Source organism: Perognathus longimembris, chromosome 3, assembly GCF_023159225.1.
Source record: "Perognathus longimembris pacificus isolate PPM17 chromosome 3, ASM2315922v1, whole genome shotgun sequence".
NCBI classification, from domain to species: Eukaryota; Metazoa; Chordata; class Mammalia; order Rodentia; family Heteromyidae; genus Perognathus; species Perognathus longimembris.
In genome coordinates this window covers 87280191-87293573 of record NC_063163.1, presented here as the reverse complement: position 1 = coordinate 87293573, position 13383 = coordinate 87280191, and the positions used below count along the sequence as shown (strand labels likewise).

At 45.6% G+C, this 13383-nt stretch overlaps 1 protein-coding gene across 2 annotated transcripts; it reads right to left on the bottom strand.

The window, feature by feature from the left end:
• Window positions 1-1130: 1130 nt before the first annotated feature.
• Window positions 1131-12586, bottom strand: Denr (density regulated re-initiation and release factor). 2 transcript variants are annotated; one of them, XM_048343039.1, is made up of 8 exons: window positions 12481-12586; window positions 11717-11831; window positions 10017-10036; window positions 9088-9172; window positions 6912-6995; window positions 3183-3299; window positions 2058-2197; window positions 1131-1425 (listed from the first exon to the last, which is right to left on the bottom strand). In XM_048343039.1, the coding sequence occupies exons 2-8, from the start codon at window positions 11820-11822 to the stop codon at window positions 1381-1383; spliced, it is 597 nt and encodes a 198-aa protein (XP_048198996.1). In that variant the 5' UTR covers window positions 11823-11831; window positions 12481-12586; the 3' UTR covers window positions 1131-1380. The 2 variants fall into 2 exon arrangements, with proteins under 2 accessions (XP_048198996.1, XP_048198997.1); XM_048343040.1 differs by lacking the exons at window positions 1131-1425; window positions 2058-2197 and adding an exon at window positions 2792-2903 and having other exon boundaries at window positions 3124-3299.
• Between the last annotated feature and the right edge of the window lie 797 nt (window positions 12587-13383).

The window sequence follows — 13383 nt, the reverse complement described above, 5'->3', positions numbered from 1 at the left end:
GATCATGAGAATGAATTAAAGTCAAGCCTTGAAATAGGGAAGTCTTTATTAGACATCTTTTCTAAGACATTATTTCTTAAAAACACCCTTCCACTCAAGATTGTATTTGCATGGCAACAATCACTTCATGGGCTCCAGGTTTCTCTTCCCCCACTCAGTTTCTTAAAGGTGTCTATAGCAATTTTTAATACAAGTGTTTTCAATATATAGCACCTTAAAGTTTAATCCAATGCATTCATTAAAATTGTTTCTCTTGTGAGAAAAATGCTCCAATTGTTATTTCCCAGGCTATACTGAGCTGGTACATTTTTGGTTAGCAGACTTTTACATCATGTAATATACAGCAGAATAAGAACTGCCAGCACCTCTGATGACTTCCCACTCAGCAAATATATTTTTATATTTAATTTTTTTGTAGAACCAAGGATTGAACCCAACCTGATGCTTGGCAGGCAAGCACTCCACCACTTGCACCTCTGTCTCAGTCTCCAGTGATATCTAAAATGGACCTGGGGTCTGCCCTAACTTATATCACCAAACATGTTTCTAAGACATTTCTGGAAAATCTCCTCTTTAAGTATATGTATAATGCACCAAAACTTTGTAACCATCTTCTGATTGTTCATATCATTTGCAATCTTTGATATTACAAATAACATTTGATGAACACTCTCATCTATAAACTATATGCATATATCTGACATATCTTACTGGGTAAAACAATGCACATGGTTTTAAGGCTTTTAATGTACTTTTACACCAAATAATCTCTAAAACAGAATGAGTGCTATCAGCAGTATGTTCCACCACAAAGTAAAGACTTTTTTGGTAATAAAAAAATTAACCACAAACTATTAAGATTCTCATTCATCTCCACATTGCTACCCAAAATAAGGAGGTATTAGTCTTAAGGAAACTACATTCAGAGCTTGAAAAAATTCACTCAGCTTTCAATCAGATAACCACAGAAACGCTTCCATGAACCCTCAAAAAGCACTGAGGATGGAGGGTTATCTCAGTTGAAGAGCACTTGCATGACATGTGCAAGACTCTGGATTCAATCCCCAGCACCTAGAGGGGGTAAGGGGAGAGTCTACAGTGTTTTTTTCCAAAATAAGTTAAAAAGCGAGTACCAAGTGACTAAAATTTTTTATTTGACTAAATTCTGAATCATGCATAAGCATGACAGTCACTCTTATTTATTAGACTTTGGCAATTAAAAAAAAACAAAAACAAAAAAAAACCAAGCAGCCTGTACAGAGCATTGAAAACACCAAGGAGAGAGCAGTCTGCACTTGACTGTAGGATAAATAGCCACTCTCTCCTTTGGGCCATGTCAACTCTCAGTTCAGATCATTAAATACAGACACATCTTCAAAGTCACTTCTTTACTTCTCCAAGGTCTTCAATGCTATCATCATCCACCTATAAGACACAAGTAATAGCAGCTCATGAATCAGTGTGCCCAATAAAAAACAAGGAAGCAATTTGCTTTAAAAACTTGATTCCTTGCCAGGCACCAGTGTTTCACGCCTGTAATCCTAGCTACTCTGGAGGTTGAGATCTAAGGATCATGATTCAAAGCCATCCCAGGCAGGAAAGTCCCTGAGACTCTTACTTCCAAATAACCACCAGAAAACTGCAAGTGGCTCTGTGGCTCAAAGGGGTAGAGCACTAGTCTTGAGTCACAGAGCTCAAGGACAGCGCCCAGGTCCCAAGTTCAAGCCTCAAGTCCGATGAAAAACAAACAAAAAAACCCACTTGATTCCTAAGCGGTAAACCAGTGGCTCACGCCTGTAATCCTAAGCACTCAGGAGACTAAGAGCTGAAGACCACAGTTCCAAGCCAACCCGCCCATGAAACTGTGAGACTTATCTCTAATTACATATAAAAAACCCCAAACAAACCTGGAAGTGGAGCTATGGCTTAAGTGGTAGAGTGCTAGTCTTGGGCAAAAAGCTCAGGGACAGTGTCTAGGCACTGAGTTCAAGTCCCAGTACTGGCACCCAAACCCAAAACCCCTTGTTTCCTTGGGCATGCATATTCTGTGTACTTGCCTCGGGCCACTTTTCCTGAATAACATCAATGATGTCATCTGTAAAGTCCCCCTGAATGATGATTTCATCCTCCCCTGTTACTGAGGCACCGCAGGAGAATTTCTGAGCAAAAAATCTTTGTGCTTCTTTAAGATCAATTTCTGTGTGTTTTTTTTTAAAAGAAAGGGAAAGATTATTGCAACTATACACCACATTTTTCCATTTAATTTTCATTTAAAATTCATAAAACAGATGGTGTTAATGGATTTCATATTCCTTTCAGAACACACTAATTCAAAGTCTAATAAAGCCTTGGTACAGAAAAGCAGCACTACTCACATGACCCTAGCTCTACACAAAGAGTAAAACCAGTGCAGGAACACAGGACTTCTAAGCACTCCATATACATTTCCAAGTAGGAATGAAGTTCTCATCCTATCTAAATCCTTACAGATGGACGTAGTGGCCCTCACCTGTAAGCCCAGTTCTTAGGAGGCAGAGGCAAAGGCAAATGGCTGTGAGTGCTAGGCCAGCCTGAGCAGCACAGCAAGATCACATCTCAAAACCAACCAACCCACCAAACAGGAAACAGCAAGGAAAATGTACCAACACTCCTCTACAGAAGTTTTCCATTTCTCCAAAATGTGATTCTGAAACTATGTTTAGAATGCAAAGCTTCATTTAGTATCTTCTTAGCAAAATGAGTTGTGGGCTCAGGTGGTCTAGAGATATAGCTTAGTGACAGAGCACTTGCTTATTTATTAGCATGCATGAGGCCTTGGCTTGAGCCTCAGCACTGGGGGCAGGAGTGAGGGGCCCACAACCAGTATTTCAGGAAACCAGATAAAGAGAGAACATAAACCATACTTTTTTTCTTTTTTTGCCAGTCCTGGGTCTTGGACTCAGGGCCTGAGCACTGCCCCTGGCTTCTTTTTGCTCAAGGCTAGCACACTGCCACTTGAACCACAGCACCACTTCTGGCCATTTTCTACATATGTGGTGCTGGAGAATCGAACCCAGGGCTTCATGTATATATATGAGGCAAGCATTCTTGCCACTAGGCCATATTTCCAGCCCAAATCCATACATTTTTAAACATACTTAATTCCAGCACTACAAAACAAAGAAACTCAAGCCTGAACTCACCAAAAGTTGCAAGGCCACATACTCTCGTCACGTATTTCTTCTTTGCTCTGGGAATTTTTGCTATGGTAACTTTCTGTGGTACAGTCTTCTTTTTCTGTTTGATTTGACCCCTTCCACCTTTATTAAGAAAGAGCTGATGTTAATTTTTCCATTTTTAACATTATGGGATACCAAGTCTTTTAAATTTAGGTTTATGTTCCTTTTCTTTCTTTTGTTCTTTTTTTGGCCATTCCTGGGTCTTGAACTCAGGGCCTGAGCACTGTCCCTGGCTTCTTTTTGCTCAAGGCTAGCACTCTACCATTTGAGCCACAGCACCACTTTTCTGGCTTTTTCTATATTTGTGGTGCTGAAGAATCAAACCCAGGGCTTCAAGTATATGAAGCAAACACTCTACCACTAGGCCATATTCCCCGCCCTATAGTTCCTTTTCTCTAACACAAAGTCATATGTATATTCTTGGTAAACATTTATTAGGTACCTACTCTGTGCCCAGGACTGCACTGAGGACAAAGAACACAAAGATGAACACAATGCAGTCCTTATCCTCCAGAAATTCAGTCCAAGGAGACAAAAATAGTTCAGGAACAAGGGAACAGTTCCACACCACAGGAAGATACATGTAGAGGGCACTGCTATAGCCTCAAAGAGAAGCAACTGCATCTGCTTTCAGAGAACAGAAAAGGTATCCCAGAGGAAGGGCCATCTAAGAGGAGGCCTGGAGAACAGGGAAGGGTCTAGGTAAGGGAAAGGGTTGGAAAGTTCTAAGAGTGAACAGCAAGTTAGACATGATGGTGGATATTATAATCCCCAATATGCTCAAGAGGCTCTCAGCAGGCCCAGACAATGCAAAAATTAGTGAGATTCAATCTCAAAAATAAAGAAAGCCAGCTCAAGACACTGAGATCTGACGATGGCAGTTCCAAACTAGTCTAGGCAGAAAAGTCCATGAGACTCTTATCTCCAAAATTAACAACCAGAGCTGGAAGTATAGCTCTGGCTCAAGTGGTAGTGCCAGCCTTGAGAAAAAACAAAAAACTAAAACTAAGGAACAGCACCCAGCCCCTAAGTTCAGGCCCTAGTACCAGCACAAGTGAATATGCAAAAGCCAGGTAGCAGGTACCATACAGCATGCTTGTAATCCCAGCTATTTGGGAAGAGAGGATAGAAGGATTGTGGTCTAAGACTGGCCCAGACAAAAAGTGTTAATACCCTATCTGAAAAATACATAAAGCAAAAGAGCTGGGAGATTGGCTCTAATGGTAGAATGATTTCCCTGAGCTCAAACTCACTAGTTAAAAAAAAAAAAAAGACATTCTGGGGTAAGTGCGAAACAAGAAAAGCCAACAGATTTGAGAACTACACTGGTCTTGAGAGAAGAATCTTTTTTTTTTGGCCAGTCCTGGGCCTTGGACTCAGGGCCTGAGCACTGTCCCTGGCTTCTTCCCGCTCAAGGCTAGCACTCTGCCACTTGAGCCACAGCGCCGCTTCTGGCCGTTTTCTGTATATGTGGTGCTGGGGAATCAAACCTAGGGCCTCGTGTATCCGAGGCAGGCACTCTTGCCACTAGGCTATATCCCCAGCCCCTTGAGAGAAGAATCTTGATGGTGTGTGCAGTAGAAGTCAGGAGAGCACAGGATTGTACAAAGTCATCAAGGGACTAGAACATCAAGCTGTGGAAGAGGGACACCATCAGGAGACTGCAGGAATAAATAACCAGATTCATATCCTACCACGTCCACTTTAATTACAGTGTGAGAGGTTGTAAAAGTAGGTAGAAAGAAAGGCACTGAGACAGACACTGATCAGACAGAAAAAGCAGACATAGCCTGGATACGGAACAGAAGGGAAGGATGACAGAATTTAGGAGAAGCCTAATACAGCTCTCAAGTTTCTGGTTCCTATGACAGAATAAATCATTCAGTCCAAATGGGAAAATTAAAGAAGACCATTTGGGACTTAGTATCTAAACTTTGGAAGTGTTTCACCTGCAGCATCTGTGGGATCATGCTTATTTCTGGCCTAGAGACACAGCCGGGTGTAGAAATCCAGATTTGGAATGGGAAAAGAATGTGGGACTTACCTCAACCTCAGTAAAGACACCAGGCCAAGAAGGGAAGAGAGGGGCTGGGAACATGGCCTAGTGGTAAAGTACTTGCCTCATATACATGAAGCCCTGGGTTCGATTCCTCAGCACCACATATATAGAAAAAGCCAGAAGTGGCACTGTGGCTCAAGTGGTAGAGTGCTAGCCTTGAGCAAAGAGAAGCCAGGGACAGTGCTCAGGCACTGAGTTCAAGATCCAGGACTGGCAAAAAACAGGACTGGCAAAAAACAATACCAAAAGAAGGGAAGGGATGGGATGTATGCAAAGACACACATTAGGTTTCTTTTTCTTTGTCAGCCATGGGGCTTGAAGTTTGAGCCTAGGCCCTTCCCTGAGCTCTTCAGCTCAAGGCTAGTGCTCTACCACTTGAGCCATAGTGCCACATCTGGTTTTCTGGTGGTTAATTGGAGTTTTTTTTGTTTTTTTTTTTTGGCCAGTCCTAGGCCGTGAACTCAGGGCCTGAGCACTGCCCCTGGCTTCTTTTTGCTCAAGGCCAGCACTCTGCCACTTGAGCCACAGCGCCCCTTCTGGCCATTTTCTGTATATGTGGTGCTGAGGAACCGAACCCAGGGAGCCTCATGTATACAAGGCAAACACTCTTGCCACTAGGCCATATCCCCAGCCCTAATTGGAGTATTTTTAAAGAAGCAAAACCCCAGAACTATTTAAAAGCTAAGTTTAATAATAGGAACACACATTTAATGGAGAAGAGATATGCAACAATCACAGGTAATAGAAAATTAGCTTTCTAAGGAGAAGAGAGATAAAGGCTGGGAATATAGTGGTAGAGCACTTCTCCAGCACACACCAGGACCTGGGTTTAGTCCTCGGGCGTTACTAAAATGAGAGAGAGGAAGAGAAGAGAAGAGAGAAACAATTCTCTTACCAGATATGAGAGTTTTCAACTTAGTTTCAGAGGTACAGACAGAGGTAACAAGAGGATAAACTGCTGGTGCTGGTGGCTCATGCCTGTAATTCTAGCTACAAAGGAGACAGATCTGAGGACTATGGTTCAAAGCCAGCCTGAGCAGGAAAGTCCACGAGACTCATTTTCAATTAACCAATCAATCAATCAATAAAAAGGTCAAGGACAATGCCCAGGTGCTGAGTTCAAGTCCCACAACAGGCACAAAATAAAAGAAAAGATAAACAGTTATATCATATCCTCAGCCCAATTAAAAAGAATACCCAGGATTGGGAATATAGCTTAGTGGTAGAGTGCTTGCCTAGCATGCATGAAACCCTGAGTTCAATTCCTCAGTATCACATAAATAGAAAAGTTGGAAGTGGGGCTTCAGACTCAAGTGGCTCAAGTGATTAAGAGTGCTAGCCTTGAGCCAAAAAAGCTTGAGGACGGTGCCCAGGCCCTGATTTCAAGCCCCAGGACTGGCAAAAATAATGTGTGTGTGTGTGTGTGTGTGTGTGTGTGTGTGTGTGTGTACACACACACATATAAATTTTTGCCATATTTTTAAAAAACAAAAACAGGGCTGGAGGCATAGCTCAAGTGGTAGAGCATCTTAAGATCCCAGCAAACATAATGCCCCGAGTTCCAATCCTGGAAAAAACATAAAATGTGAAGAAAAAAAAAATATATATATATAAAATGTGGATTTAAGTCTTACCCCTCTTTTGTTTCTTCTTTTCCTCTTCTTCCCCTATTGTTCCTTGACCTTCAGGAATTCCAGTTTCTTGTTTGGGTGAATTTTCTAGGTAGAAAAATGAAATCCAGGGCTATCAGTATTATTTCATGCTATGTTAAAAAAGGTAATTGCCTCTGAGCAAATTCATACACCAAGAAAGCATTTTACCAACAACTGAGTGTAATACTTGTAACACTATAGTCTCTCCTGAGGCTAACTCCAAAGTCATTACAGTTGTCCCCCAAGGCCTGTGTCAGAGGCTTGGTCCCCACACGAAGCCACTGAGAGGTGGGGAAACATGGGGGGTAGTGGGAGCTCTTCAGGTCATGGAGGGTGAGTCCTTTGACTTCCTCTAGGTTGTCTCCTGATCAGAAAAGGAAGTCAAACATTTGCTCCATCACATGCTTCTGTCAAGATCCTGCCAGGTCCAAAGAGACAGGACTTACACCTCTAACAGTGTGAGCCAAAATAATCCTTTTCTGGAAGTGGAGGTATGGTTCAAGAGATAGAGCACCAGCCTCGAACAAAAAAGTAAGGGAGAGTGCCCAGGCCCTGCGTTCAAGCCCCAGCACCAGCCCAAGAGAATAAAACTTTCTTCTTTGAAAGTTGACTACTTCAAATTCTTAGACAGCAAGCTGACTAAGCAACAGAGGAGTAGGATTTATTTAGCCACACGAAACAAGCACAAACACTCAGGCTATGCTAGTGTTCTAGAATCCTGACATACAATCTGTTAACATCTGGTTCCAGATCTGCTCCCTCCACTTCCCTCTCCAAGTCACAGTCGTGGCCTCAGCAGGGCCCACTCAGTTCAGCAATGTGGAGGCGGCTGCAACAGCAGACCTAGGGCCCCTATCCAATGACAATGACAATGGTGTGCACACCCATCTACTGACTTCCCAAGGTCTCGACCAGCACCAAAGCCTGTGCCATGTGGAAATAATCTGACAAAGATCAGCCGGGCTGGAGCAGCCAGTTCTCAGTCCGGCTTTCCCTGGTCAGTCTGGTCAAGGAGGGCATCAGTGAGCCTGCTCTGCCCCCAGCAGCCACAGTAAGTCCACTGTGGAAGCTGCTCAGACTGAAGCCCTAGCTGCCCAGCTGTGGAAAGGCCTTATCAACACTGCCAGCCCCGCCTCCCACTGCCTCCCCCGGGGTGCCTTCTGGTCCCAGTCTTCACCATCTCCTGACCCACCTGCTGTCCCTTCTCGAGTCTCTTGACAGCACAGGCACAGAAGGCTGTAGATACATTCCTCAATAGCTTATCATAGCCAGAGTGAAAGACAGGCCTCTCCCACAAGTGTGCTCCGCCATCCCTCTCCACCTCAGCCCCAACTTCCCTCCATTCAGTCAGCTCCAGACACAACTCCTGCTTCTTTTCAACATATTTTTATTTATTTGTGGTGCTGGGGATTAAAGCATGCTAGGAAGTGTCTTCCACCGCGCTACCACCTGAGCTGCACTGTGCTGTCTGTTATGGTCTCTAACTTCTCTACCTCGGAGCCCTTTCACTGGCTATGTCCTCTGCCTGTAGAATTCTTCCCCTACATATATTCCTCAGAAATGAAAGCAAACACCATCCTCTCAGCAAAATCATCTATACACTTCAAACCTTTTTATTTTTAAATGCCTGAGAACAGGACTTGAACTTGGTACCTGACACTTTCTCTCTTTAGCTGGTACTCTACCAATTTAAGTCACACCTAGAAACATCCCCCCCCCCCCAACTTTTTTTTTCTTTTGGTGCCAGTACTAGGCCTTGAACTCCTAAGAGCCTCTTCTTGGTTTGGGGCTTTTCCAATCATGGCTGGCACATTACCACTTATGCTACGCCTCACATCTGGCATTTTGCTGATTAACTGGAGATAGTCTCAGACTTTTCTGCCTAGGCTATAGCTTCTCAGCCTCCTGAGAAGCTAGGATTACAGGCATGAGCCCAGTACCTCAACAACTTTTATATTCCCCCATACTTCTCATCACTCTACACACCATGCTTGTTTCCCTTTCTAGAGCAGAACAGTGCCTAATAAATGTAAATACATACTTGCACCTAGGTTAATTACTGTCTTGTATTAGTTGATACTTAGATCTACCCTGTCTTAAGCAGTTACATACATTTGCTTGGTAAAATAGAAAGCAATGATCAAAAAGAAGTTCATACCTACAGTAAGTTTTGCAAACTCATTTGGAAAATTCTTCTCTAACCACTGTCTACATTTAGCAACGTCAGGCATATATTCACAGTACTGGGAGAAAAAACAAGGGAATCAAGTCACCACAAAACATTTTCAACCAATGCATTTTAATTTAAAAAAAAACACACATTCTTTATACTTGAATATAAAGATAAAACTACTCCCACCTGATTCCTTATCCGTAGGAAATCTGTATCCAAACAGGAAATGCCCTCTAAGAAACTAGGAATCGAAAAAGATCAGCTCCTCCTCCCTTCAGCTATTTATTTTCTGTCCCTCGCACAAAAGGCCATTAGGAAAAAGAGCAACAAGCAAACAAAAATCTGTCTCCTGCTTTGGGCCCAAAAGGCCTCATTTTCCAAACTTATCCATGGAGCCTGACTTAGAAAGTTTTACACACATCATTTATTTTGCTCTTTCTCCTACTCAGGCATGTAAATTTTGGCTTTAAGGTTATATTTGCTTCATCATTCGACTATGCATAAGTCAGTAACTATACAAAAATCCAAAATGAGCTGGGTTCTGGTGGCTCATGCCTGCAACCCTAGCTACTCAGAGGCTGAGATCTAAGGATCACAGTTTGAAACCAGCCTCAACTCAGTGAGACTCGTATCTCTAATTAGGCACTAGAAGCTAGAAGTGGAGCTGTAGCTCAAATAGTAGAGCACTAACCTTGAGTCAAGGGAAAACAAAACAAACAAAAAAAACAAACCTCCAAAACTCAGGAACAGTGCTCAAGCCTTAAGTTTACCCCCAGGAACAACCCACACATAAAACATTTTTTTGAAACTCTACTCCTACATGATTGAATTGGGGGAAAAAAGCCTAAAATCAAATCAACAGTGACCTCTCAAATACATGTTGAAAAGGAAAATGAAAAAAGGAAAGGACTTACCTCTGTTGGTAATGAACAGACTGGAAAAATGGGAGAGAAAAAAATTACAATGTTAAAAACATACACACATGGGATTTATTTCTATACTTAACAAAATGCTCCATTTCTACTTTGCCTCATTTTTCTTTTCTTTGGTTGTTTTTACAAGCACCTCATTCAGGACCTTCCACCTTGCTGTCCCGAGGTCACGGGAAACAGCCAATCCTTGACTCACAGAGGCATCCAAATTCATATAAAAACACAACAATACCAGTTTTCTTGAAAGCGTAGCGATGCTTTATAATTACATACATGATCTCTAGAGGCTGCCATTCCCAGCAAACTAATTTTTCACCAATGAAGCAGTGACACTCAGCTGACTCCTTCCACTCCACATTCACTTCCCAGAGCCCACAGAGGGTCCTCCCTCACCTTTCCCTAGAAGAGCGTACATGCTGCCCACCTTCACAGCACCACCAGGGCCAACAGCCCCAGAACTTTATTTCCTGGGTTTCTCTGCCACCAATTTTGACATATTTGAATTCTTGCGCTTGGAGAAATGAAAACTCACTACATTGGAGAAGCAAACCCACTATCCATCTTCAAATCGAATCAACTTTTTTTTTGGGGGGGGGGGAGGGCCAGTCCTGGGCCTTGAACTCAGGGCCTGAGCACTGTCCCTGGCTTCTTCCCGCTCAAGGCTAGCACTCTGCCACTTGAGCCACAGCGCCACTTCTGGCCATTTTCTATATATGTGGTGCTTGGGAATCGAACCCAGGGCTTCATGTATACAAGGCAAGTGCTCTTGCCACTAGGCCATATTCCCAGCCCTCGAATCAACTTTATTACTTATAATGGTGTATCTATTTTGCAACACTTTTCAGTTTTGGAATACTGAATTCAAGTCTTAAAAAATAAACATAGAATATATCACTGGTTCTTGTCCTTTTTCACCATTACAGCTTGCATGCATGTATTCGTTGGTTAACCCTCTTTTTGCAGGGAGAGGACTAACCCTCTTTTACTTCCTTCTTTCCCAGTACTTGAATTCTGGGCCCCAAGCTCTTGCTTACTCAAAAATGAAAACTCTATCTAAATATATACAAAGTAAAGGAGAACTCATCTTCACAGTTAAAAAGTTAAACATGCTGGGCTTGGGGACTCACACCTGTAATCCTAACTACTCAGGAGGCTGAGATCTGAGGATCTCAGTTCAAAGCCAGCCCAGGCAGGAAAGTTGGGAGAGATTCCTATCTCAAATTAACCACCAAAAAACGGGAAATGGAGCTATAGCTCAAAGTGGTAGAGCCCTAGCCTGGAGCAAAATGAGCTCAGGGTCAGCGCCCAGGCCCCTGAGTCAAGTCCCAGGACCCACTCTCCACAAAGAAAAAAAAAAGTCAAACAAAGATGGGTGCCAGTGGTTCAAGCCTGTAATCCTAGCTTCTCAGGAGGCTGAGATCTGAGGATCCTGGTGGTCCGAAGCCAGCCCAGGCAGGCGAGTGTACGAGACTCGTACCTCCACCAAATAGCTGTCAGTGGAGCTGTGGCTCAAGTGGTAGAGTACGAGCCTTGAGAGCAAAAAGCTAAAGGACAGCATCCTGGCCCAAGTTCAAGTACAGGCACCCCACCCCCCCAAAAAAAGCCTAACAAGCCATATGTGAAGCTACTGACACTAGACATAAAGATGTAGTGAGAAAAGCTTTTTGTTTCGCGACACTTGCCTCCACAATAAAGAACTCGATGTGGGTAATCCGCATCTGACTTGGCACTGATCCTCGGATCCCCTCTGCAGTCAGCACCACTGGATTCCGAAATGTCAGTAGCCATTTCACAAACCTGTAAGCAGAACACAGTTTCATTATTTTAAACTAAGACCACCCCCGCCCCGTCCCTAAAGGAGCAGTATTAGGGAGCAGTCTACTCCACCCCAAGGCTGTCTCAATTCTGTTAAGTGAGGGATACAAGTTGCACTCGAGTCTCAAAATCTGAGCAAATTCGAGGCTCATCTGCTGAGTCCCCGGGCCCACGAGGATTCAGGCCGCACAGGATGGAGAGAGAGGGGGCACCGGAGGAAAAAAAGAGGAAGCAAAGGCGGTAACACACTGAAGGCACAAAAGACTCGGGGGCGACCGGGGAGGGACGCACGCCGCAGCGAGGGAAACCGGCCAAGCGGGGGACCAACGGCGCGGCCTAGGCCCGGGGGTCGGGGGTCGTGTCACCGAAGCGTCCGGAACACCGGGCTGGGGGCCGCCGAAGCGGGAAGGCCCCGAGGAGGTAGGGACGGGGCAGGCGAGGGGCCGGAGCCGGCGGATGAGGAGGAGACGGGGGCAGACCCGGGCAGGGAGTCGGCCGTGCGGGGGCCCGGGTGGGCGGGGATGGGGGACACGCGGCCCGGCCCCCTTCCTGCCCTCGGCACCCCAGCCGCCCCCCACCCCTCCCGGCGCGCTCCCCCGGCGCAGGCCCGGCGCGAGGGCGCGGTCGTTACCCAGGCGGTTGCACGGCCCCCGCCGCCTCCGCTCCCGCCCGCCGAGGCGACACATGCAACTCCTCTTTCCTGGCCAGGGCCGCCGGGGAACCCGTCTGCCGGGCACGCTCTCGCGAGACGATAGACTTTTACCGCGAGATTCAGGCAGCCGCTTGAGGGATGTCGCGAGAAGCGCGGGGCGGGCGGAGCGAGGCTCGGGAGCATGCGTCGTGCGTTCGGAGGCGGGGCCGAGCCGCGGGGAGGCGGGGCCGAGCCTCGGAGCGGGGAAGAGTCAGGGGAGGTGCGTGGCCGGCAGAGGGCGCGCGCGGCCTGCTGTAGAGGTGGGTGCCGCCTAGGGGGCGATGCTGTGTCCGCGGTGGCTCCACATCGGGCAGCCTGGCCCCGGGCTGGGGTACGGAATCCTGCGGACACCGTGGTGGGGTAACTCGCGCCTCTGCGTGGAGATTACCTCCAAATAACGCGTTTGCGTTCATCTCAACATCAGATTCTGAAGTGGAGGATGTGCTGTGCGTGTGCCGTGTGTGTGTTTAATTTTGCGGTACTAAAGTTCAGCCTTGCTGGTTCTTTTTTATTTTTTAATTAATTTTTTTTTCAAGCAGGGCCTCTCTCTTATCTCAGGCTGGTGTGGAACGCCCTGTCATCCAGCTTGGCCTCAGGCTGTGATCCTCCTGCCAGCCCGCCTCCCGGGACGGGACGGTGGAGGAATGAGTCCTGAGAAGATCGTGGGAAGGTTTTCCATGGCTCACAATCTCACCAGCCTAACAACCGTTTTCGTCCCGTTCCGGAGTTTTCCTGACGCGTGTTCCAGGCTGGAAGTTGTCCTCATTGAGGCTTTTGCCTCAGGAGTCCAAGGTGTCGCTCGCTACCCACACATGCTGTGTCTTCGTTTCACTTTCCTCTGCG